At 34.9% G+C, this 27,683-nt stretch overlaps 3 protein-coding genes across 3 annotated transcripts; 2 read left to right on the forward strand and 1 right to left on the reverse strand.

Annotated features, from left to right (window-relative positions):
- Positions 1 to 4,039: 4,039 nt before the first annotated feature.
- J3458_005904 (uncharacterized protein) lies at positions 4,040 to 5,523 on the reverse strand (the record flags this gene model as incomplete). Its single annotated transcript, XM_007816182.2, has 5 exons — positions 4,040 to 4,234; positions 4,299 to 4,626; positions 4,680 to 4,870; positions 4,941 to 5,177; positions 5,239 to 5,523. The coding sequence occupies 5 exons, from the start codon at positions 5,521 to 5,523 to the stop codon at positions 4,040 to 4,042; spliced, it is 1,236 nt and encodes a 411-aa protein (XP_007814373.2).
- Positions 5,524 to 14,810: 9,287 nt separating this feature from the next.
- On the forward strand, positions 14,811 to 15,719 carry FZO1_1 (mitofusin; the record flags this gene model as incomplete). Its single annotated transcript, XM_066119046.1, has 1 exon — positions 14,811 to 15,719. The coding sequence occupies one exon, from the start codon at positions 14,811 to 14,813 to the stop codon at positions 15,717 to 15,719; it is 909 nt and encodes a 302-aa protein (XP_065976568.1).
- Positions 15,720 to 15,741: 22 nt separating this feature from the next.
- On the forward strand, positions 15,742 to 17,099 carry FZO1_2 (mitofusin; the record flags this gene model as incomplete). The annotated part of the gene is made up of 2 exons (XM_007816183.2): positions 15,742 to 16,699; positions 16,750 to 17,099. The coding sequence occupies 2 exons, from the start codon at positions 15,742 to 15,744 to the stop codon at positions 17,097 to 17,099; spliced, it is 1,308 nt and encodes a 435-aa protein (XP_007814374.2).
- Positions 17,100 to 27,683: the final 10,584 nt, after the last annotated feature.

A 27,683-nucleotide genomic window follows, 5' to 3' on the forward strand; every position in this document is an offset into this window, starting at 1 on the left:
CCGTATTTAAGCTAATAAACCGTAATTAATAACGTAATAACACGTGAGCTCTTATTATAAAGCTAAGCTTCTCAAAACACTTATTAATATGAGCTATAATAGTTTAACAAACTCATAAACTTCTTGATCCGCTCAGAGCAACGATTAAACAGGCACTGCAGTGACTGTACCAATAATAACTGAAAATCACAACCCTAGTAAGCAGTCTGGTGCCTAACACTGACAGAACGACGCACTACGGGCAACTCAAGATACTTCTCACTTTCTCGTAGGAGCCATGGCTTATGAATTTTAAAGTTATTGTGCGCAGAAATACAATGTTCGGGAGCTTTGTTTTTGTGGCCTGTCAGTGATTCCCTCATCGTCTGGATCTGAATCTGAGGCCCCGTCGACCCAATTTTCTATTCACAAGCATTTGACGTTATCAAGATACCTGCTACCACGAGAAGCGCCTGGAAGCGAAGCACTAGTAACGGAGGCGCCGCGATCAGAGGCTCCGAAGACGGAGGATCCCAGGCTTCTGATCCTGTCTCCGAGTCGATGCTGATGTTGCTTCTGGAAACGACCCCGGCTTCGCCACGCCGACGGGTCCTCCATAAACTTCAGACGAAACCAGGGCGTCACCAAAAAGTCGATGGAAGAGGAAAAAACGACCTGAAACACGACGAAACAATACGAAAGCTGTCGAGAAGCTGTACCAAAAGAAACGACTTGTTAAAAAACAAGCGGCCAAAATACAAAACGCCAAAAAGACCGATAGCTCTGCGGCGGAAGAAGAAGAAGAAGGAGCTGGGTCAGTTTTCTAATTCTGATTTCCAACACGACCTCCCAGCCGCTCAAGTCAAACGTAAGCCTTTCTTACAACCGTCCTCCCCATTCCAATGCTGATTACCGATCTAGAACATCAGACTCCAGCCTGGCACGTTCTCTATACGACATGTCCAGTTGTGGAGGAGAAGTGCCCTCTTGCGTTGACATTCTCCAAGACGAGTACCTGGTTGGCCATGGATGATCATACATTCTCAAATCTACTGACTCGAGTCAAATGGGAAGCTTTGAGGAAATAACCCCGAGACGACAACCCCTTGGAAAAAAGATATGGCGCAACCCCCTTCAAGATCAATCACTCATGTCACCTTTTAGCTGGTCTACTCCAGGTAGTCGGAGTTCTTGCCTAGCCCTTGCAGAACGTGCGAGAAGGACTGTGGACGCTGCGCGACGTGTGTTATCAGCTACGACCACTCTTCCATGATATTGCAAAGGGGGCATATGCAAATTGCCTTTACATGTCTGCTGGAAAAGGCTGCTCATTCAGAGACTTGTCACCCCAGGACACGGCGGATACTGATATGAATTCTGAACTGAAAGAGCTCGAGGGGAAAGGGTCTGCTACGCACTTCGCATCCATTGAGGCTACCAAACAAGCTCAACAACACAATGGCTATGAAATCGTCACGATGTCAGGGAACCTACCCTCAGGGAAACCCATACATCAGAAATATCGTTGCTTCCGATATGACGATCTCACTTCAGTTGGCGTGAAAATAGAAGATCCCTGCTTTTGGTCCATCCGGGTCGACCTCGTCGACGGCTCCTGGGTGGTTCAGCAACCAGAGGTGCACATAGTCACGATGCCGTGGACTATAGTATGCCTAAGCCCCGTTGGAGATGCGATGTGTGCGAGCAGTACTTCTACTATTTTGAGAAGGACTCCCAAGTTTGTCCGGGGCTCTATAGCGAATGCTACAAGTGCATCGTCCGCTTCTCAAAGAGTGAGCTCGCGGTGCACAGGCTCACATCTCCGTGGCTCCTTTGCGGTGCTTGCCAAATGCCAAGAATCGAAAACATGAAGCAGCATCGCGCGGAATGTTCTGGTCGACTCAAAGTACAGTGCTGGAAATGCAGACACTACCACGAGAAGGACAAGTACAGAGAACATTTCGAGGCTTGCGAGTATTGGTACTGCAGGCACTGCCTGACGGCAATATTGGCTGCAGAAAGAGACAAGCATCAAAAGGTCTGCGAGTGCTGGCGTTGCTTCCGATGTGGCTATTACTATCTGGCGTCAACGAAAAACGAGCACAAGATGGAATATGCCGAAGCACTGCCAGCGTATTGCAGTCATTGCGGCAAGCATGGGCCACACGACGATGTTTCCAAGCACGAAGCTGAATGCGACGTGCGGACCTATCCAGCCTGCACACACCGCCTCAGAGTTGACACCATTCAAATTTCAGGCACATTGGGAGACATGCACAAAGATGACATGGCCTGGCTGCACCCTTGTAGTCGACCGCAACGAACCTCATAACTGTCCGAAATAGCATTGTTCAATATGCCACACATACTTTCCTCGGGGATGCGAGGACGATCATCTGAGACAATGCAAAGCATTTAAGAAGATTGACGCTTTTTGCTTGGATGAAGAGTTAATTTTGTCGCAGGGGTTCCGATTTCCTCTCTTGAAAGGCTGCACCCAAACCCTGATAATGTTTTTGAAGCACCCTCGAAACACGTTTATTGTCGATTTCGAGTGCATCCCCTCGGCTGATGGGCCACTGCCCCTTCAAGTAGCTGCGATTGCAGATTTCATAAGGAAACATGTCCATGTAGGTGTAATTTTGAACCTTCCGCATTGCCTCCTCCTCCCACCTACCTTCGAATCGGCTGAATTGCCTTCTTTCGCCCAGGAACATGGGCCTCTGAAAGCCTGCATTACTTGGGCATCCCGTCCAATCGATATCAGATGCTTGAATTACATCCTCGAGACCGCGGGTGCAAAAGATCTGCTCGTTCCAGAATGGAAGTTCGAGGATCAACCACTGGGATAGTATTCTATTGTAACTGTATATATTATCCACCAGAGTTGTGGTATAGCATAAGGATTGTTCCTGGCGGTCTCACACGGCTTAGATCCGCTATATCCAGAGAATCGATCTTCTCAAGGATAATATTCCTAGGGACCCCGGATTAAAACCTCAAAGGTACGACCCGGCTCAGGTAAGGACCTTCAAACAGATAAGGCAGAGACTTGCAAATATTAAAGAGAGTCTCATACTGGAAGAGTTTGGAGAATATGGCGCCTCTGCAAGTGACTGGCAGGCCTCGTGCGATGGGAACGCTTGTCTGCCACGAAATGGAGGCAGGCAAAGCACGCGGGTACAGTTACTGTTCGGAAAGTCGCATCTCGATTCATCCCACCGTCCGTTGACATCCGGTGGCGTTATCTACTCGCCAACGTATGGCACATTGTAGATTCCAACTACAATCCTGTTTGGCTGGTGCAGACTATTGAAATCAGTAACGACTTCACTGCAGAACGACAAGTACCTTAGAACCCGTGAGTACGGGACTTGTTTTCTTGTGGCTGTCTGAATTATCATAGTTGGGTCGCCTCTCTCATCTGCTTGTATGGAAATATTACACCCCCTTATACCCATTCAGCAGATGCCAAGCACGTCAACTTTGAAGAAGAAAATAGTTACCTGATCCAGGACGAGCGATGCCGCATACTAGACTACGGCACAATGAGTCGACTTGCCTACAGACGGTCCTACGGCTTTTATTGGGTCGTGTGCGGCTGTGTATTGAATGTCAGGGGTTTGTATAAACTTGAATCTGGCATGTGAGATCCCTAGTTATATTGACTAGCCTACATTCTCAGAAGGTAGGCACACCGGATCTGTCAATATTTGGTAATGAGACTTGACGCTACCAACTAGATGGTAGTTTGACCAGATCATGCAGTATGACAATGACTACACAGTCCTCGTCGGTCATGTAATTATCAAGTTGCATGTATTGAACGGCTCAGAAGCCAAAACTACCCACGCCAAGACTAATTGATATCTAACTGCCTGGATTGTCCAGACTGCCAACATGCGTCCTAGTACTGCATGTACCAGTCGGTATAATTCTCTATTTACCAGCACTGCCTTCAATCCACCAAGAAGGAAAAACACCTCGAAAATATATAATCTCCAGAAAACATTTCGCAACGGTATTTCGGGATGTAGAGCACTACGTACACGTAGTATTTCTATGCACCCACAACAGAGTTCGTGACAAGAAGGTTCGCCGTATACAAGTTCTGCTCCTTGACTGCCCCCTCGACCGCCACATCCTTCATGTACTGACACAGTTTCGGAACAGCCGACTTGCCAAAAATAGACGCAAAATATGCCGCTAGACCAGTAACATGGGGAGTGGCTTGCGACGTTCCGCTCAACAATGCCTGCACAGCGTCAGCTTGAGACCCAAGGACTGGAGTAGACTGGAGTATTCGGATCCTCACTTACAGTTCTGTTATCTGGCTGCAGGGAAAGGATATCCACACCAGGAGCCAAGAGGTCAAGGCCCGGGCCGTAGCCATAGTCCGAGGCAGGCTTGTTGTTAATGTCAACAGATCCGACTGTGCATACAGTCGCCTCGGATGCGGGCGAGGAGTGCGCCACGATATTGCCGGCCGAGGCGGCCATGAAATAGCCCTTCTTGACCAGGGCACCTGCTGCAACACTTATTGCCTTTTCGTAGAGCCCTGAATTGATGCTGAAGCTGACAACAACGCCATTGGGGCAGGTGCGATTCGCGGCGTCGATGGGCACATACTCGAGGCCTATGGACGCGCTTCAAGTATTAGCAATGAACACACACGTCGCTTGGGCACACGAATGTAGTACTAGCCTGCAATGAGCGCATCAGTCTCCCTAGAGCCCTCGCTGTTCAGAACTTTAATGCCGAATATCCTGGTCTTCTTTGCCACTCCGCTGCCGATGATGCCGGCAACGTGGGTGCCATGGCCGTCTCTGCTGTTATCGCCGGTTTCATTGGCGACAAAGGACTTGATCTGCAGTGCGCGTCCTTTAAATTCCTACATGAAATTGGTCTTAACAAGGCAAGTCAAATCTCGGTTTCATCTAGACTAGGTATAGTATTATTACCGGGCGAGTGTCGTCCACTCCAGTGTCGATAACATAGGCGCAGGTGCCCTCGCCGGCTCGAGAGTCGTACACGTACTTGGTTTCGCTCTCGGAACTCGACTTTTGGTGTGAAATGCGGTCTAGGTTCCACGTTACGCCCTTCTGCTCGATAATGGCTCCCGTAGAGTTTCGAAGTGCCCGGTTCACTGGCTTGAGATTAGAGATGGAAGACATTGTCACTTGTTCGATGAAGTCAACCTTGTAAGGTGTAAGTTAAAGGTGCCATTTAGACTCGAGTTGCAAGGGTAGAAACGCCTACAGCTGGATGTCTTCGCAAGCCCGCGAGTGTATTTCCGTCGAGATTTGCTGAAAAGCCGCGGACAAGGCTCCTGTATTCGTGTCTGGGCTTGATATTAAAGCTCTTTAAAGCGTCTTTGTGGTCGGCTTCGGAGGCGTCAGATCGAAGATACACAACGTATTGATCGGCAACAAGGCTTGCACCGTCCCCGCGAGGAATTATCAGCGGCGCATGGACAGCCCGTGGTACAAGACCGGGGGCAGCGATGGAGACAGCCAGCCCAGAGAGGAACATAAAAAGTCGCATGTTGAAGCGTGGTTATAACACTTGGTGATGACGGGCCTTTCGAAATTGAAGATGCCCAAGTTGGCCACATGAAGAAGCCATTTCGCCTTGGTTATAAGCAAAGAGGCTCACTAGAAACTACCCAAGTATAAACGAAAAGGTACCTCAGATTGAAGTCATATTCAGCGTCGCTACGTGGACTTTTGGGCAATGGCCCGATTTTTTGTCACAAACCAGCTATCTAGTTAGTAGTGATGACTCAAACACACTAGCAATTACTTTCCTGGCAATGCATTACAGTAAACCATGTCTATAACGATTCTATATCTTAGCGATATTTAGGTTTTTATGATAATTTATAGTTATTTAAGGTTTTTCTCTAATAAATTATTAATAATTAAGTTACTTATAATATTATTAACCTTAAGTTTAATTTTATATATTTTAATATTTTTATTATTATTAGGCCTTTATTATAAGAGTTAAATTTTATAACTTTTAACGCGTTTTTCTTTTTTTAATATTATATATACGTATTAATTAATAAGGAAAATTAAAGCTACGTAATAATATTTAAAGCTTAAGCGTATTAATAAAAGCTATAATAAGCTTTAATAATAGCTTTAATAGCTTTAATAGCTTTAATAGCTTTAATAGTAGCTTTAGCACGATTAATAGAAAGCTTATAACGCGATAAAAAAAAAGTATAATCTTTATATATATACCTTATAATATTATTATATATATTTACCTAGTAAATTTAGGTAAAGGTATAAGCCTTATAATAGTTACACCTTAATAATAGTCGCCTTATAATATTAAAAAAAGCCTCACGAAGGTTATCGTTATAGACCTGGTTTACTGTACTCATGCTTTGATCCAGGGTCCACCCTCTCCCTCTCCCTGGACTATAACGCGATGACGAGTTCTATAATTCGAGGAAGCAATTTCCATACCGTCGGAGCCGATAAGGCGTAAGGATTCCGGTTCTGCACAGCCGGGTCGCATGATTCTCCTTTCTATTGTGGGCGAAAGAATAACCACTACGTAACTCGACACAGATGCCTTATCTTTTCAATTGCGCGTCATGCTTCGTGTCCTGATCCTACGTATCACCTAAGCCACCTTCAGCGTCGCGAGCACAGCGTCGCGGAGATGCTCACGTCGCGAACCGAATTCGCCCCCCTGGGATAAAACACCAGACACAAATGAGGGCTATGGCATAACATCACCCGCTGTCTAGACTCATTGGCGCCGGACAAAAAGCGCGGAAAGCGCGCAGTTTCTTCGCTTGGAGGCCGCCGCTGATACATCTCATACAAGTAGGAGCCGATTGCCTCACGTCTAATTCCCAAAAATGAAGCCCATGAGCCTATCTCAGCAGGCAGACTAAGATGTTTGCCATGTAGTGCTCAATCCTTCCAAGGCCGCTAGTTTGAATCAACTTGAGAGTCCAGACGAGAGAACATACACCTTTGCGCCTTTATTGGAAATTGTTTTCACCTCTTTAAACGAACTTGTATTGCTTCAATATCCAGCGGTTTGGAATAATCCCGGGATGAGTTTTCACCGCTGCATCCCACACTATAAATCGCGTTGGCATTGTTCATTGTCACACGGTTACACGAGCGCTACGATCACGGGACCTAGGGCAGAGACCATCACCGACTTCTGGTATTTATAGAGACCTTTTGGTCCCTTAAGGACTTGGAAAACCAAGAACCTTTGATACCAAAGACTGTTAGATGAATAGAGCTATTTATTGCTCCAAGCCCTCACAGAGCCCTTGTCACATTCATTGTGAAGTCCGCGTGGTTAGAGCCAAGTAGAAACGTAGAGTTCTCGCAGCCGCTACTCAAAGCTGGCGTCTAGGTTCCTTCAAAAAGCGACTGCTAGCGACGATGATGTCAGTAACCGCTAAACAATGGATGCAGTTCTCAATTGAAGACCTGTATCAACCGTGTTTCAAGATTCCAAGTAGCCCCTCAAAGCAGCCAGCTTCTAAATCGGGAAGAGCTCCAACGACCCTGATAGACATCTTCAATTATGGCCTAGTTTCACTATGGATTTGATTCATAGCTGCTACTCGTAGTTGCGGCGGTAAAGTCGGTGCCTGCAAATTGGCTGCCGTTTTCGACCGCCTGCCCGCATGGGTAAGGCCCCCGCCACCAAGCCCCCAAGCCCCACTTTCCACCTCCCGCTGCTTTAGAGAAAATCTATAAGACCAACCTCCAAAACCCAACTCTCTTCTTTCTGCTTTCTTTCCCCCTCTCATCTCGTCCTCTCCTTCGCCCCATTGACCCTGTCGATTCCCACTTCTCCCTTGGTGTCGCAGGTCGTCATTACTTTGGTCGCGTTGTCCACATCATTTGTTGGGCCCAGAGCATTGACTGTAGTGTAGTTTTGTAGTTTTGTAGTTTTTGTAGTTTCGAATATAAAAAACTATATTAAATCTAATAAAATACTTATAAGATTATAAGTTTTACGGATAACTAGTATAAATTCTATATTATAAGCTAATATTAAAAAAGTGGGTCCTTATATACTATTATAAGCTTAAAACTTTAAAAACTACATTTTATAGTTTTTATAGTATAGTGTAGTATAGTGTGTTTTTAAAAAATTATATAATCTAGTTTTTAAGCTTATAATAAGCTAGAAGGACCCACTTTTTTAAATAAGCTAATTGGTTATAATATTAGCTATTTTATGTATTTATTATTATAATTTAAGTATTTTATTAGATTTATTATTAATTATTTAAGCTTTTTAAAAAAATGAAAATGTAGTTTTCTTGTCAATGCTCTGGAACTTGGGCCCAACAGGCTCCGCTTTCCTGTCGCAGCTCCATGTCCTTGATGCACCTCTCCTCATATCAGCTGCTGCCGTCCCGTTCAGCCGAGATTATCACGATACGAATCCTCGCGCCGTGTCACCTAGCAACGATAACCCGTTCTCTACTATCTATTAAATCTACAAATCTACGACCTGCTGCCGAATGACCTCGAAGCGTTCGCTAACTCTACAAACACTGGGGCTTATTGACGCACTTCTCCCATTTAAAAAAAATCCAGCAAAGATGGCCTATTAGTGATGACCAGTTCTTGGGATGGGCTACCTCCAGTGCTCGGAGTGTCCGGAAGGATTGTTAATGCTTGCGGTTGGGGGGCTGGCGGCGCGGCCAAGCCTTCCCATTGTCTCGCAAGCTTTGCCTTATCCGGGTGCTGGCGCCCCATGATACTCGTTATGCCTGACCACTCCCTCTAATTCCGTTATCTAAGGCTTTTTAGTTGATCTTCTAGCGGCTAGAAATATTAGGTTAATATGCTTAGAATTAATTCGTTCACGTCGCCTTACTCTCATACCACGGCCTAAGTATACTAGAGTACGTTTAGCGTAGGTTTATAACCTATAATTAAGTTTTATTATAGCGTATATATTATATTAATCTTATTATACCCCTTTTATTAAATTATTAACATTGTATTTATTAGTATCTTTCTTTATATTAATTAAATGCTTTTACGTGAAAGGTTAAAGGCTAAATATCTTTTATTAAATAATAGGCTTAAAAGGGATTATTTAATTATTAGCTTCTTAACTTCTTATATTATATTACGTGTTTTAAAAGGTTTTAATAATACGTTATTTAAGGTTATTATAGCTAAATAATATAGAAGAACTATTAGCTGCATTTACGGTAAGGCTAAGCTACACTAAGAATTATTAGTAGATAGAGAAGAAAGAGTAGGCGGAGAAGTAGAGAGTAGAGTACCACTATAAGAATACGAATTCTTTAAGCGGGGAAATAAAAGAATAATAAGATTTAAAATAAGGTGTAATTATACTAGAGATTATTTATAAACTTAAATAAATAGTGATTATTTATAAACTTAAATAAATAGTGATTATTTATAAACTTAAATAAATAGTTAGTAGGCTTACACGCGTATTATTAGGTTAATAAAGCTAATTAAATCTAAAAACTTAATTTAAGTTAAGCTTTTACGTTCTTAATTAATTAATACTATAATTAATAGCTTAGGTTTCGCTTATATAAAGGCTCAATAACTTAAGTATAATTAACTTAAAGCGTTTAATTAATAAGTACCTCTTTTTCTTCTTTTTTATTATCTTAACTTTTATACTACGTATAATAAAGGGAGTTATTTTAATATAAATAAGCTTAACGCTTAAGACTTAAAATTATTTACCTTTAACGCCTAATTTCTCTTAGAATTTTATAATAATAATTATATTATTACCTAATAATATAAGTAATTATAATAGTATTAATAATATAAGTAATTATAATAGTATTAATAATAATAAATAAAATTCCTTTAATAACTTTAATAAGTTACTCTTAAAATCTATTAATTATAAGCTTAATATTAATTTAAGTCTCTTAACTTTCTTTATTATATAATTAAAGGTTAAGTAAGAGAATTCTAAGAGAACTTTAATACTTATACCTTTAAACGTTAATTATTTTTATACTCTCTTTTTTAAGTATAAAAAGCTTATTAATAAGTAAATAATATTATATAAATATAAGGTTTTATTAAATAAGAGTATAAATTTATTTAACTTTAAGTATTTTACTTAGCTTATAATTAATTTATAAATAATAAATCTTTCTTTAATTAACTTAAATTACATTAAAAAGCTATCTTATACTTAATTATAAATATCTCTTATAAGTAATAATAAGAAATCTTAAAGAGTAAAACCTAATAATAAAAGAAAGTTACTTTACTTAAAACTTTATATTTAAAACGCGCGTTAATTAATAATATTTATATATATAAATATATATACTTAAAAGAAATACGTTAAGTATTAAATAAATCTATTAAAGTTTAAGTATTTTAAGTACTTATCTTCTTATTATATAATTAATTACGCGAAGAATTAATAGTTAAAAAGGTAAAAAACTTAATAATTAATAAATTTAATTACGTTACTTAAAAGAGAGAGAGAAGTAAGTTTAGTTACGTAGACACGAAGAAGCTTAAATTAAACTAAATAACAGATAATTAGATGTGAATTTACGCACTTTTACCCCTTTTTAAATATCCGGCTTAAACGTGTTCTTAGACGTGCTCTTAGCCCTATTTGAGGACTATTGCTTAGGAGGACCAACGAGAGTGATGTCAGCCATGGTCTTCTACAATGCCGTATAGACGAGCTGCTCCGGAAAGTAGAACGGCATACCAGAGGTATGAGGTTCCGTGAAATCGCTCTGCAGGTTGCGCATTTGGCCTGGAGCAGCCGAGGTTACCACCAACCTACGAGCACATGCTACTAGCAACAATACCGTCAATACCCTATGGTTTCAGGGCTGCCAGTAACAGCCCAGGTACGATGGCTAGTAGCCTTTAGCGGCTGGTAACCGCTGAAGAAGATGTTAGCGGCAGCGAATAGGTACTAGTAATTGCTACATTGCCGTTGCCAGTACCTAAGCGCTACTAGCAAATGCTATACGGCTGTTGCAGGTAGCCGTATGTGCTGGTAGCTTGCCAAATGCCGTGACTGGTACCAGGTGATGCATGGCTTCGGTCGTTACTGGCAGGCCCCGACCCTGTGCCTGGGCGGTTACCATCAGCGCCGTGGCAGGCTGATTGGCGGTTGCTGCCTCCTCTTGTGTTGCGATGCCAGGGTACCAGTCACGGCTTCCCCGGGCGCCAAACCACTCTAGTGACAATCGGTGCCGTAGTTTTCACAGCCTCGATTGACTCAGTCTCTCCTTTCAAGACAGGTTCGATGTCAAGGAATCGATTTCCAGACCTTAAGTGTAGCTCAGGCAAGTCCATAGTTGAACTTTAGACAGGCACGCATTAAATTCTGGGTGTGTTCCTGGATTTTTCTTGAGTTGTCGGGTAGGAACCAGTTTTTCGAGCGCATAATGGGAGGCACTCTACATATTCGGTTTTGGCAAGAAACCGTTGCCCCAATTTTGACCAACGGCGAGCTGATTGGCTGCCACGTTAGATCCGGGGCCCCGTAATCCCTTGATATGTTACTGGTACGGAAAGACGTCATGGCGGTGTGCTTGCATGCCCCTTCCCTGGTCAGGGCGACTGATACATGGGCACCCGGGTGCCCAAATAGACTAGCGCACCCAGGTGCCCAAATTATGTCAGCACTCCTCTAGCGCTGGGACAGACCCGCAAGACCCGGCTGGAAGATCATTTCAACTAGTTACTCTCTCCAGTTTAATCTACAACTTGACAACAATGCAATCCTCCGTCGCGCTATTCGCTGAGTGCAAAGCTTGTTGCTCATTACTGTCTACCTCTATTCTCTTCCATATTTCTTTCATTCCTCTTCTCTTGTTAGCCAAAGGATGATCACCCATCTCCCGAGCGACCTGGGCTTCAATCCGCTCATCTTCCTGGTTGCTCCAGTCTAGATACGCCATCATTTCCTCTTTCGTCCATTCTCTGGACCCTGTCGCAGTGACGCGATGCTTCGACATTTGTTTGTAGTCCAAGCACCACTCGTAACTCCGCTTGTCGTATCTTTGTGGGAGCCCCATCGCTTTGCGATATTGCTGGTTGGTCTTGATGCTGCCAGCAGGTTGCGCAGCGTACCACGCATTTCTAGCAGCTACATATCTCTCATAAATGGCACCCGGGGAATCGTACCGCGGCTCTTCCAAGGTGACACCAGACAAAGACTGGACTTGCTCAACCGTTGGCCCTTCAACGGTCAACATTGGCGGACTGCCGGGCGCGTTGTTTGATGTGGCAAGCGACCCCAAGTCAGTCGACGTATTAAATCTCATGAGAGGAGATGAACGGATGGGTGGCATGCGTGCTGCAAAGGAAGAGGGTTGATCAATCTCTGCCAAGGCATCCGCCACTGCATTTGAACATTGCGACTGCTGGGTCGTTGGCACGATTTCCGGGGGGGCCTTAGAGACACCCGCAGGAGCCATTTCCGCCGTGGCACCTGAAAATGTGACTGAACTTCGAGCTTCCGGCAGAGGTACTACCGGCGACCCCTTGAACTTCAGCGGACAGGACCTCGAGGTCATAATGTGGCCTACCACGTGGCATGCGCTGCAAGTGGGAGCCTTTCTGTTACCCTGGATTCTCTCGAAACCGGATGGTTCGCGTCTTGTGCTCGTTAAGGGTTGAGTCCTATTTAGTTGGTTTGCAGCCCGGCGAGGTTCCAGAACAGGTTTTGGCAGTGCCACCCCTCGCTTTAAGTGCCAATGTGGGTGAAAATGCTCTAACAGAAGACCCTGAGCTTCTTCTTCCAGCTTCTCGAGGGTGTGGGAGCACGGCAACCCATGTGACGAAGTGAAAGTCTGACTACATAGAATCTGACGTGGCTCTTGTAGACATAACTGCCGTTGCCCCTGGACTTTGCGCAAAGCATCATGCGAAACCCTACCTCGTACTGCTTCGAACATGAGCCCGGATACATCTAGAGGTGTGCGTAACTGTTGCGAAGCTCGAATATGTTTAAGTTCCTTGAGTTGGTTTGCGATGGCATGCTTCATGGCTTGCCAAACGTCGAAAAGGTCCAAATTCGATTTCTTAATGTGTGCTTTCATCAGTGAATGGATACCCTCGGCCCTGGGAACGTTCCATTAGCGTCTTGTCAATTGCATATAGTATAAGCCACCTGCCTCGAGGTGGCCACATTGCCGAAATGCAAGTGCATATCCACCCATGCTTTAATGATCATCTCTTTGTACGGCTCGAGCCAATACATCTTGATATACCCTACACACTCTGGATATTTTTCGCCATACTTCAGTTCAAACTTGGCCAGGCGCTCGTCAAATATCTTTTCACTTGGTGAAGCAACAATCGAGTGCCAGGAGGTGTAGAATTCTTCCCATGTGTCATTTTCTGCCCGCTCTGAGGTTTCGTTTTCTTTCTGCACAAAAAAGGGCCGGCAGCGCTGGAGGACCGCTTTGTTGACATGCCAGAGGCAGAGGAGCGCTTTGGTCGTTGGAAACCAATGTGCAGCAGCGTTCATTGCAGCTAGGCATCGATCAGTCAAGACAACTGACGGAAGTTCACGCTGGTAAAGTGACCTGAGATGTTGTAACGCCCAAGAGTAATCCTCTTCCGATTCACCGGATAGAAATGCAAATGCGATACAGAACGACCGCTGGCTAGAATCTACTCCGACCATGTCGAGTAGCGGCATACCGTGTTTATTCGTCTTGTAGGTACAATCCAGCAATAATACGTCCGGGTTGCATTGTAAATACGCCACAGAGTCAGGATGGGCAAAGAAGATAGCCGTCAGTCGATTGTCTACATCCAAGCGGACGCGACACCAAAAGCCCTCGTTATCTAATTGGTCGACTAGGGCTTGAATGCTGCTCTGGCCTTCGCGAAGATCTCTCCTGGTTGCCGCAATCCGGTTGTATATATCCCGCTGAGTTGCAAGTGTTTCTGAGTGGTTATGGAGGTAGGTCCTTATTTCTCGAGGGGCAGTTCCAGACTTCACGAGTTTGGAGACGATCGCCGCATCTTTTCCCACAAGCTTGCGGTGGGCAGGGTGTGCAGAAGGATCATCGCTGGGCGCGTGATTATGTTTAGCACATTCGATGTCTGGTCGATGGCTCAAGACCCATGTACTACCATCTAGCGATTGCTTGGCTAGAACTGAAAACTTGCAGCCAGTTCTTCGGCTCGAAGTGCGTCGCACTCGATCAGTAGAAGGGCTTGGAGGAGGTTTATTCCTATCACAAGCGAATATTACTCTGACTCTGCCATTTGGTGTCTTGAGGGATTTCCCTGTTGTAAATGCGTACCCTCGAGGTTTCGCCCAAGAATTGATAGCATCAAGTAAGGACTCGCGTGATTCATATGTGCCTTCGGGTGGAAGAACGTCGTCAGGGAATGCTGCCTGATCCATGTTTCATCAATCTGATTGGCGCTGCAATGTGCAGTGGCTGCAGGAACATGCTGGGGCACAGGTTCTGTCCCAGCGCTAGAGGAGTGCTGACATAATTTGGGCACCTGGGTGCGCTAGTCTATTTGGGCACCCGGGTGCCCATGTATCAGTCGCCCCTGGTCAGCCATCCATGATGCAAAAGTACAATGGATTACCGTACCTTTTTGGTCGTATTATGTGAGAGAACGTGTATTGAGGCTCTTGACTAAGTACTTAAGTACCTTGGACGGGCGCTGGGGAGAGACCTGTAGTGGCTGTAGGCTTGCCTTGCTATTGGCTCCCACTGCATGTGTCTCATGTAAAGCTTTACAACAACAAAAAATCATGCTCTCCCCATAATCCGCTGGCTTCCCAACGTGCGATCCCTTTTCCTGTCGACCATGCCGCCAATGCCCTATCCATCGGATATTTCTTATCAGTCATGGTACGACGAGAAGCGTATTGCGCTTGGTCGCTCTATAGACCGCGCGGTAGAGCAGCTTAGGGAAATGCAGGCGGCCAACTCTACGTGGCCATTGTACTACCCTTCCTCGAAACCGCTTACGCAGCCCATAGTCGAACTTGACGACAACGACCACGGTGTTAATTCACTACCAACAGCGCCGGAGCTTCTCGTTTTGCGGTTGGACGTGAGATTCGGTGCTACTCATCACAATGAATTCGTTCAAAGATTGGGAAAGGATACCATTGCCTCGGTGTTGGAAGAGAAGATAACCATCTGCAGCCGACAGCTCCTAGCTTTGCGGGAGAGAATTAACGATCCATTGAGCAAGATCCTGGTGACCGGTGATGTGAACGCTGGGAAGTCGACGTTCTGCAACGCATTACTGCGTCGCCGCATTCTGCCTCAAGATCAACAACCTTGTACCGCCATCTTCTGCGAAGTGCTAAACGCCAAGAAGAACTCAGGTCTCGAAGAGGTTCATGCCGCCACTCCACAACACGACTTTGACGTCTTCGCTTTTCAGGACCTGGAGCAGGTCGTGACGGATGCCCGGTATACGCAGTGTAAGGTCTTCGTCAACGACCTGCGGACGGCGGACGAGTCTCTACTTAGCAATAATGAGGTGGTGGACATCACTCTTATCGATGCTCCAGGCTTGAACCACGATACCACTCACACTACTGCTGTATTTGCGCGACAAGAAGAGATCGATGTAGTTGTTTTTGTGGTTTCTGCTACTAATCACTTTACAATATCGGCCAAGGACTTCATCCAAGCTGCGACAGCTGAAAAGGAATATATATTTATTTATCGTTGTCAATGCATTCGATACTATTACGAATAAAGAACGGTGCAAAAAGGGCATTATGGAGCAGATTCGGCAACTCAGCCCGGCGACCTTCAAGGAATCATCTGAGCTTGTCCACTTCGTCTCCAGCAATGCTGTCCTTCGTCCAAGCTTGACGGCACAGGGCAACACTAACTCGAAATGCGAGAATGAGAACATGGATGAGGATAAGGTACGGGACTTTCAGCGTTTAGAAAGGTCGTTGCGTAAGTTTGTCCTCGAAAATCGTGCCAAGTCCAAGTTGGCACCGGCGAGAACTTACTTGCTCAATACCCTACATGATATCAATACGCTTGCTACCGCAACTGTCCAGGAAGCACAGTCTGAGCTCAGTCGCGCTTCTAAAGCTATGAACGATATCACACCCCAACTCGAGACTCAACAAAAGATTGTTGTTGAGGCAGGGCGCGAGATCGATACGATGATCGAGAACACATGCCTCGCGATTTTCGATCACAACCGCTCGACAATCGGCGACGCTATTGCCCATGCTGGTGATGAAGGTGGAAGCTATGACGTCGTCTACAGAGGACCTTGGACTGCCTTCGAGTACGCTGAGGAGCTCAAGGAGGCGATGTTATCACGCATAGTTGACGTTGTTATTCGGTGCGAGGACAATGCGCGCGCGCACGCCGCCAAGGGTGTCAGTGCCATTACTCAGCTCGGCATCTTGCACGGGAGGGGGACTAACGCTTTTGAGAACCTACAATTTCGACCAGCGGCTATGTTCTCTCGGAAGCGAGACTCCTTGGCTAGACAGGTCGATATATCCATCGAGCTGCAAGACTTCATCGACTGGCCGCGGCTGGTCTCGAGTGGGAAGTTTGCTAATGCGGGCATGGCTCTCACCCTCGCTACCGCCATAGGTAGCCGTTTGACAGACTTACACGGGTGGTTAAACCCAGCCTTGATGTTGGCCCGCAGTGTGGGTACTGACGGCTTCCGCCGGCTTCTCGTTTCAGGGATTTTGGTTACAGGTATGTAGTTGTTCTTCATTCGAGGCTAATAAAGCTGACCTGCACTCCAGTTATTGCCGCAGCTATCGGACACATCATGCAGCAGATTCCACACGCCGTTCCCCGACATTTGGCAGCTAAAGTCGCGGCACAGTTGTCTGCCATAGACTATGTATATGCCAATTCTGCCCGCATCACAGACAGGGTGCGTAGGGTTCTCCGGATCCCGGCTGAGGATGTGCGTGCTGCGTTGAATTCGTCCGTCCGGGATTTGGAGCAGCGGCGGGACGATATGGATAAGCTTCGTGACGAGAGCCACGCCGCGCTCAAGTGCTTTGGGAATATTGTGTGGGCTAGCGCCGCGGAGGAGAACACGGTCAAGGAGATTAACCTCGAAGCACCGCCTAGTTTTCCAGAGTGATAGCTATATGGTGTTTTCAGCTGTGCCTCCTGTGCCTACGTTTGTCTGGAAGTCAGACTTGTAATGTTATATCGCCGGTAACTTAGACTAGTATTATTGTACAGTACGGTAACCCTCTTAGTTAAGCTCCTTCATTTATTCGCCCGTAAGTGGAGTAAAGCAACTTCATTAATTTTATCCACACAGATTTTTGCACGCTGGTGAGTGGGGAGTAAGGCGGCAAGTACGTATTTTCTAGCTTAGAGTGTAATTCCCGGAATTAGGGTTAATCTTTTAACCTTAATTTTAACGTATAATTTAGTATAATATAAGCGCTAGACTTAAATTAATTAAATGTAACATATAAATTTAAGTAAAGACTTAATATTTTATATAAACCTTTATTTATTTTTACTTATAATATTTTAAGCTAATAAAGGTAACTTTAATACCTATAAAAGACTTAATTATTAAGATTTACGTGAAATCTTTTAAAAATTCTTCGTTAAAAATATTAATAATAGCTTCACGCTAATTTCTACTAATTAGAGTAACTAATATTCTTCTTTAACTAAAATAAGCTTATTAATTAGCCTAAATAACCTTCTAATATTAACTTTTTTAATTGATAATAACGGCGATAATAATTTAAGGCTCGCGATACGGCACGAAACACTAAATAACCTACCTTACAAGGAGACTTAAGACATATAAGCCTAAAAAAATTACTATAGAATGGTATAAAGTAATATTTTTACTTTAAATTAGTAGAGTATATATTAACTAGAGTTAAAAAGTTAACCTTAATTTTTTAACCCTAATTCCGGGAATTATACCCTTAGTAATAGAGTATTAACAAGAAAACTACATTTTCAATTTTTAAAAAAGCTTATATAATTAATAATAAATCTAATAAAATACTTGAATTATAATAATAAATACATAAAATAGCTAATATTATACCTAATTGTCTTATATAAAAAAGTGGGCTTTACTAGCTTATTATAAGCTTAAAAACTAGATTATATAATTTTCTAAAAATACACTATACTACACTATACTATAAAAACTACATTTTATAGTTTTTAAAGTTTTAAGCTTATAATACTATATAAGGACCCACTTTTTTAATATAAGCTTATAGTATAGAATTTATACTAGTTATTCATAAAACTGATAATTCTATAAGTATTTTATTAGATTTAATATAATTTTTTATATTTAAAACTACAAAAACTATAAAACTATAAAACTACACTACTTCTGATGCTCTGCTTAGCAAGCACCCAAGTAATTGCAATATTAACCAATTCCGTTTAGAGTGTTCTATGTGGGGTATTTCTACGTTACAAATATGTTCTTATCCGACGTTATTGCCATGCATATCGTAAACTCTTTCGTAAGCAGAAGTAGGGAAACTAAACTTCTTGTACCGCTGTTCCCCTTCTAGCTATTTATACTACCCTTACACTTTATTAACTCTCTTTAACTGTGATTCCCGGAATTAGGGTTAATCTTTTAACCTTAATTTTAACGTATAATTTAATATAATATAAGCATTAAACTTAAATTAATTAAATATAATATATAAATTTAAGTAAAGACCTAATATTTTATATAAACCTTTATTTATCTTTACTTATAATATATTAAGCTAATAAAGGTAGCTTTAATACTTATAAAAGACTTAATTATTAAGATTTACGTGAAATCTTTTTAAAAAAAATGTTAATAGAAGGTTAAAATAACTTTACGTTAATTTTTATAATTAAGGTAATTAATATTCTTTATTTTAACGAAATAAGCTTATTAATTAGCTTAAATAACCTTTTAATATTAGCTTTTTTAATTAATAATAATAATAATAATAATTTAAGGCTTATAATATATATTATAGCGTTTTATAAGGTGTTTTTTACCTTTAAGAACTCGTTAATTATTAAAATAAGAGACGAAATATTAAATAATTTACCTTTTAAAGACTTATTAGTATATACTTAAGAGCTTTTTTATACTTTAAATAGTATCTTTTTTAATCTTTATAAAATACTAAAGAGTATGTTTTTTTTATTATATAAGTAATTATTAAATAATATAAAAGTTAAGGTAAGTAAAAATATATCTCTTAAATAAAAAGTTCTTATTTTCCTATATATTTATGCGTTTAATACCTATTAAAGGCTTATTATAGCTAGAGTATTAACTATAGTGTAGTTTTATAGTTTTATAGTTTTTATAGTTTCAAATATAAAAATTTATATTAAATCTAATAAAGTACTTCTAAGATTATAAGGTTTACGAATAAATAGTATAAATCTTCTACTATAAGCTAACATAAAAAGTGGGTCCTTATAAGCTCTTATAAGCCTAGAACTGTAAAAACTACATTCTGTAGTTTTTATAGTGTAGTGTAGTGTAATGTGTTTTTAGAAAATTACATAATCTAGTTTTTAAGCTTATAATAAGCTAGAAGAACTCACTTTTTATATAAGCTAATTAGTTATAATATTAGCTATTTTATGTATTTATTATTATAATCCAAGTATTTTATTAGATTTATTATTAATTATTTAAGCTTTTTAAAAAAATGAAAATGTAGTTTTCTTATTAATACTCTAATTATAGCTTAATTTAAGCTCTCTTAGATATTAGTATTTTAAATCTTTTATAATATAATTAAACTAATATAAAATTTATATATAAAGTTTATTTATTAGTTAAATTAAATATATATCTCTTATTTTATAGAACTTAATAAGAGATTCTTATAATTTAATAGTACTATTAAAGCGATTAATAGCACGTATATTAAGGCGTTTATTTTAATAGCTTAATATGATAATTTTAATTTTAAAAGCATTAAATATTATAAAACGTATTTATAGCTGTAAATTTTAAGGGATTATTTACTTACGTGCTTATTAGTGTTAAGAGATTAATTAATAATATTAAGTTACTTTATCTTATATTAATAAGGTCTTTTTACGTATTAAAGGAAAGATTTTACCTTAATAATACTAGCTTTAACCTTAAAAAAGATATATTAATATCTTTTAAAGAGAAGCGTTATTATTTTTAGAATTTTAAAGAAGAAAACTATTAGTTAATAACGTAAAAGAAGCTATATAATTATTATTACTTATAGCTTTATATATAGGTTAAATAATAATTTAAAAAAGTAAACTATAAATAAAAGATAATCAATTATAATATAATAGAGTATAAGTTTTTAAATTAAATTTAATTAATTTATATTATAATAGGTTTATTTAACTTTATTACGTTAAATTATATTAAACTTAAGGTATTTAAGAAGGTATAAATTAAAGCCTTAAAAGATAATAAGTGTTTAATACTTTTAAAAGCTTATAAGCGGGTAAATAAAGTAATTGAGGTATTTTTAATAAGGGAATTACGTGAAAATATTATAGAATAGCTTTAATAGTAAGATTTAACTTCTTTTAATAATAAAAATATATAAGATATAATAGAATTAATAGTATTATTATTATTATTATTATTAAAAGGGAAAAAAGGCTAGCTATATAGCCTAATAGGTAATAAAATTACTAGCTAGTTCGCCTATTAATTTTTAACTCTTTTAATAATATTATAACTTTAAAAATTACCTTAAATTATCGCTAAAGTTTAGTTTAATCCACGTATTCTTTACTAGATTAAAATTAAGAAAATTTTATATTATAGTATTTATTAGATTCTTCTTTCTTTATTTTATTACTTTTAATATATTAATTAATTAATTTAATTTTATATACTTCTAGTAATTTAAAAGAGCCTTTTTAACTTCTTTTTAGCCTAATACTTTTACTATTACTATAATTATTATATGATTTTTAGTTTATAAAGTAGTAAAAGCTAAATTTATTATTATAATAAATTATAATATTAATTTATAACTTTTTCTTTTTATTATACTACTTTAAACTAGATTTACTATAAATCTTACTAGTATTAGTATTCTAGTAGATTTTAGGGTTAATAATATAAGTAACGTAAAGACATTCTAATAATTATTCTATTTATTAGGCTAACTTTATTTTAAATAACTAGTATTAATAATAGTATTATTATTAAAGTTCTTATTAAACTTATTAAATATAAGCTTAAGGCTTTTTAATTATTATAACTTACGATTTCTCTTTATTACCTTTATAAAAGTAGCTTAATTATTAGCTTTAATTATATTATAATTAATAAAAAGGTTTTTTATAAATATTTTTAATTAGGTATTAAATATAATATTATTATTAACTAATAATAGCTTTTAAATAACTTAATTTATAATTCTTAATAGCTCTTTTACTTAAATTAAATTAGTATTATTAACGCTTATTAAAAGTATTTTTATTTATTTATTATATTTAATACTTAATTAATTTATTACTTTAAGAAATACTTACTAAAAGTTCTAAAAGTTATTTTTTTTTCTTATTTAATATAATATAATTTTAATTATATTCTAGAAATTATTCTTGAAGATTTAAAAGAAAGCTAATAAATATAACCTTTTAAACGCCTTTTTTTAAGCTTTTTAATTAACTATTAACTTAAGCCTTATATAAAAGTTATAAAAATTATAATTATTAGTAATTAATTCACTTATTATATATTATTTAAAAGCTTAAACTCTCTTAAATATTATAAGAAAATATTATAAAAAGCTAATCTTAAATAATAGGTTAAATATAACGTAATTTAAGTGGTTTAATTATTTATAATCTTTAATAATACTTAAAAGCCTTTCTTAGCTTAAAAAAGCAATTAAAATTTAACTCTTTTATATATAAAAGTAAAAAAGCCTAAAAAAATTACTATAAGACGGTATAAAGTAATATTTTTATTATAAATACGTGGAGAATATATTAACTAGGGTTAAAAAGTTAACCTTAATTTTTTAACCCTAATTCTAAGAATTATAGCCTTTACACGGAGCTTATCGGTAATTACTTGCTAGAACCTAAAGGAGTTTTAATTTAGATTCTCAAGTAAAGGCCGAATATACACACCCGGTAGCTTTAGCATACTTATTAGTTGGAATATACATTAAAGTGCTATCTCTTATACGGGTAGTTAAATATTTTAGAAGAGATATAATACGGGTTTACCTAGAAAGAATTGTATTAATATTACAGGTTTACACTATACCCTTTAAAATATTAAGTATATATAGGCAGAGCATTAACAAAAAAACTACACTACATGTAGTTTTTTAGTGTAGTTTTTAGTGTAGTGTAGTTTTTATAGTTTTAGTATAGTTTAACTATACTATAATTATATTTATAGTGTAATATATAATTATAAGAGCTTTAAAAGTAGACTTATAAGCTTATAAAAATAACTAAAAAATACTATAATTTTAGCTTATTATAATACTATAAAAAAATATCCTATATAAGTTAATTAATAAGTAAGATATTAAAGTTTAAAGAATTCTAAAAATAAAGATATTAACTTAATTTATTTTAAGTATTTAATAAGAAATAAATGCTTTTTAAATGTTATTTATATATATATATTATATGTAATTTTTTTTAAAATTTAAAATATATTTTTTTTACCTTAATTATATATAAATAATATTTTAAAATATTTTTAGTTTTTATTTATATTTTATTTAATTAAAATAAATTTATAAAAATAAGTAATAAGTATTTTTATATTTTATATAAGTTATTTTAATAGCTTACTAATATAAAACGTATAACTTTATTTAATATATATTTAATAAAATTTATATAAATTATTCTATATATAATTATATATGTTTTTTAATTTAATTAATATATATTATTTATATTAAAGTAAAATTATATATATTATTAATTTATATATTATAAAGTATTCTATAAGCTTAAATATATATTTAATATAATTAATTCTATATATATAAAGATTAATATAAATATTAAAAACTTTATTCTTAAGTTTTTTTTATTTTATATATTAAAACTATTATAACTTTATAAAAAAAAGGAGTTTAAAAATAAGAGTAGTATTATTTTAAAGCTTATAATCTTAGCTATTTAAAAATATTAACTCCACTTAATTTCACCTATTAATTATAAAGATAATAGCTGTAATATTTAGTAGGGTAAGTTAATTAGAGTAAAACGCTATAGCGTTTTACCCCACTTTAATAAAAAACGCTATAATTTTTATTTCCTAATATCTCTATGAATACTTAACAAAAATTTATAAACTTATAACTAATTAATAGCCCTTAAAACGCCCTTTAATTTAATATTAGTTATATAATTATAAGTCTAGTATTCTAGGAGTTATATTCGATTAAAGTTTTAAGATATAAAGGTTTTCTATAAGCTATATATATATGTTTTAAGTGATAAAACAGTATATTATTATATAATATAACGCCTTTAATACATTATAAGTATACCGGCTCTTTTAACTATTTTACTATAATTGTATTTTCTCGTAAAATTATTCTATTATTTTCCACACGAATATACATATTTAAGGGGTAAGTTAAGCATTAAAAAAATGCCTAAATTCTAAGGTTTTTAAAACCATTTATATTATAAATTTATTCTATATATTAACTATATTCTCTTACTTTAAAGTTTAGAACCTTTCTTTTTTATATTAATCTTCTTACCCTTATAACTCTACGAATACTTAACTTTTACTTAAACTTTGTTTATTATTAGATAGCCTTCAGTCTAGGCTATCTTATAAAAACTTTTTATTATTTAAAACCTACCTTTATAATAGATTAAAACTCTCTTAGAATTACACCGCTTATTATTACGAATAATTCAAGCTTTTCTTAGTAAACTTTAACTAAAAAAGACTATATAAATAATAAGAGCTATTAAATTCGCATAAAATTATATATTATTTAACATAACCTTTTTTCTTATAAGGTTTTAGCAGTTAATTTAGAAAAACCACGAGAAATCACCTTTTTTTACAGCTAGCTAAGCTATAACTTTACTTTTACCTACTTAGCTAGCTGTTTTTAGTCCTTTAATAGTTTAGTATATTATAGGAAAAAACATTCTATTATTATAATATTAAAAGCCAAAGAAAACGATAAAATAACTAGTAAGTTACTTCTTTTATTATTTTATATCTTATTATATTATTAATTTATATATTTATAATATTATAAATTTATAATTTACTAATATACTTATAAATAGTCCCTATTATTATAGAATTACCTTTAATTTTTAACTTTTTAACCGAATCTAGCTTTTCTAGCTTTTTAAGAAGTAATAAAAGACCTAAAAATAATACTATTACTAGTAGTAGTAATAGATTTTCTAAGATACTACTCTTATATTAGCTCTTAAATTTATGCTTTAAAATAACCTATCTTTTACTGTTATAACTAGTAAAAGCTTTAAAAAGCTTTTAAGTTATTATTACAAGTAAGTTTATATTATTATATTAATATATAACTTATATATTATACTATATTAAGTTATTTTAGTTATAATATTAGCTTTTTTCATTATAAAGGCCTTATATCTCACATGAAAATATTACATTTAAATATAAAAAAGAATATAATAAATATAACTTAAAATTAAGTTAATAAAATAGGTTTTATATCTATTTAACTTAATATTTAAACTTCTATTAATTCTAAATTATATTTAGGGGTTATAGTTAATTAGTTAAACCCTTAATTTAACTTAGAATATTATTTAATTAGTAAGTATATTTATATTTATATTATTATTATTATTATTATAATTTAAAAGCTAATTATATATTTAGGATTTAAATATTTACCTACTAGCTATACCAGCTATTTAATTAATTTAATTTTTAATGAATTATTAACTAAATATAATATAAACCCTAAAAAAGTTATAAGGTTAGTAGTTTATAATTAATAATTATATATAAAATAATATTAATTTACTAATTTTTAATTATAGCTTTACTAGAGATAACGGTTCTAATAATAACACCTTTTTATCTTCTTTTTTAAACTTATATTCTAAAAGGTATAAAAAGCCTTTAAATATTTAATATATAGCCTATATTTTAAATATAATAGCTAAAGATATAATATTTATATTTATTAATGAAATAATAAATACCGAAAATATTAAAGATTATATAAATAGCGAATTTTTACATTATTTTACCAAAGAATTCAACGATTTATCTGCTAAAAAAAGAATAGAATTTAATAATTTAATTCCAGGTATTTATTATATTACTTATTTTATATAATTTAAGCTAATTATAAAATAGGAATTATTAGAAAAGTTAAAAGAATAGCTATTCTTATTAAAAATAATTAATAACTTTATTTATAATAGTTAAAAGCTTTAAAAGAAGCTAAAGATAAAGGATTTATTACTAGAAATAGTAATCTTATAAGAATACTATTAGGTAAGTTATTAATTCTATATTATAAATATTATTTAAAGCTTTAAAAGCTTATAAATATTATTTAAAGCTTTAAAAGCTTATAAATATTATTATTAATATTAATAAGTTATAATAATTAACTTTACTTATATTAATAAACGTAATAAGATAGAATTTAACCTATAAAATGCTTTACACAGCTATTTTATTAGTAGAACCTATTAAAATATTATAAAAAAAAACGAATTTAGTAGCTTTTAAAGATACTAGCTTAACTACGTAAGAATAGGCTAATTTAAATACTTTAATAAGTATTTTAGAGATTTTTAATTAGCTTATAATACAATTATAAAGCTAATCTTATAATACTATAAGTTTAGTATATTTTTTTTAATAAGAATTTATACTTTACTTTAAGATATATTAAAAGATTAAAAAAGTTAGCTTAAAGATATAAGTTTTATAATATTTATAATATTTATAATTTTATTTTAAATTATTAACTATTTTATAGTTAAATACTTATAATCTATTAGCTAAGGTCTTTATTTTAGCTTTAAAAAAAGGCTTATATAAATTAAATTACTATTTTCCTAAGAATATTAATAGTAATTATAATTTTTAAAAGCTTTATTTATTTACTATTATATTAGACTCTAAGCTTAATTTATAATTAATTAAAAATCAATTAAGTATTAATTCTAATACTATTAATTAACTATTAAAAGACTTAAAAGCCGAATATAAAGAGTAAGTTATAATTTATTATATATATATTTTAAGTCCCTTAATAACTATTAATTAATTATATAATAGAACTTATTAAGAATATATAAAAGACCTTAAAAATAAAGTAATTCCTTATATAGAATTGAAAGAAATTTCTTCTAATTCTAAAAAATCAACTAAAAATACAAATAATACTCGAATTAAAGTTAATTTATAATAACTAGCTAATTTAGCTTCTTATAATAATACTAAGCTTTAACCTAGTGTATTTAATAACTTATTTCTAAAGTAAAAAACTAAAGCTATTAAAAAAACTAGAAAAAATAAGATTTCTAGTTATTAAAGCTTAATTTTAAAGAAGATATAGTATTTTTAATCTTTTATAATCTTTTATAATATTATTTATACATTTATAATTATAAGCTAACTTTTAATAGTAAGATATATTTATTTAGTGGGTTAATTCCACTAAATCTTTCCTAATTCTTTCTATAATAGCTTAAAAATATTTAGTTATTTTAGCTACTTTAGGAGCTATAAAAGGGCATTTTAACTAGGGAACTAATATTATTATTAAGCGAAGAACTACTTTATTATATGAAAATATTCGAATTATTTTATTGTTAAAAAACTAGGTTAAAAATAAGAATAAAAGGGTGGAAAATAAGAGATATTATAATTTATTTTTATATTCTAGTAGAAATTTGAAAGAAAAAGAAGAAGAAAAGGAAGAAGAAGATTAAAATAAAGTTTTAACTAATTCTAATAAAAATAAGGATATTTCTAAGTCTAATTATATAAATATTAGTAAGAATATAAACGAAGAAGAAGAGAAGAAAAATATTTATAATTCTAATACTTAATTTAATATTAAAAGGGTTTTTTTATTATTATTTTTTTGCTTTATATAAAAGAGTGAAATTTTAGCTTTATAAAAGTTTAAAAAGTAATATTTAAAGTTAATTATATAAAGAGTTATTTAAATTTATATTTTATATAAATTTATATATATAATATAATTAAAAGAATATAATCTCTTATATTTATAATAATAATTATATTACTTATAAGGCTAAAGCTAATATATATAATTTAAATTATTATTTATTACCTTAATATATTTCTTATAAGCTTTATATTTAATTTTTTTATATTTAAGTTATAAGGTAATAAGTTAAATCTCTTTTTTTATAAAATATTTATATATAAATAATAGAATTTTTTTCCTTTCTTATATTACGTAAATTTCAATTATAATTATAGTATAGAATAATACTTACTTACCTAATAAAAATCCCTTAAATTTCCCTTATACTTTCTCTTATTTTTATATGTTTATTAGTTTTTTAATCCCTATTTTTAGCTTATTTAAGCTAGCTAATCTCTACTTACTAATACTAATATTAGTAAGCAAATTTAGCTCTATTTTAGCTTACTAATTATATTAGCTAATAATAGCTTATAAATTAATTAATACTATATATTACATTAATTTTTAAAATG

The sequence above is a fragment of the Metarhizium acridum genome (assembly GCF_019434415.1).
Source record: "Metarhizium acridum strain ARSEF 324 chromosome Unknown scaffold_31, whole genome shotgun sequence".
In the NCBI taxonomy this organism is placed as follows: Eukaryota; Fungi; Ascomycota; class Sordariomycetes; order Hypocreales; family Clavicipitaceae; genus Metarhizium; species Metarhizium acridum.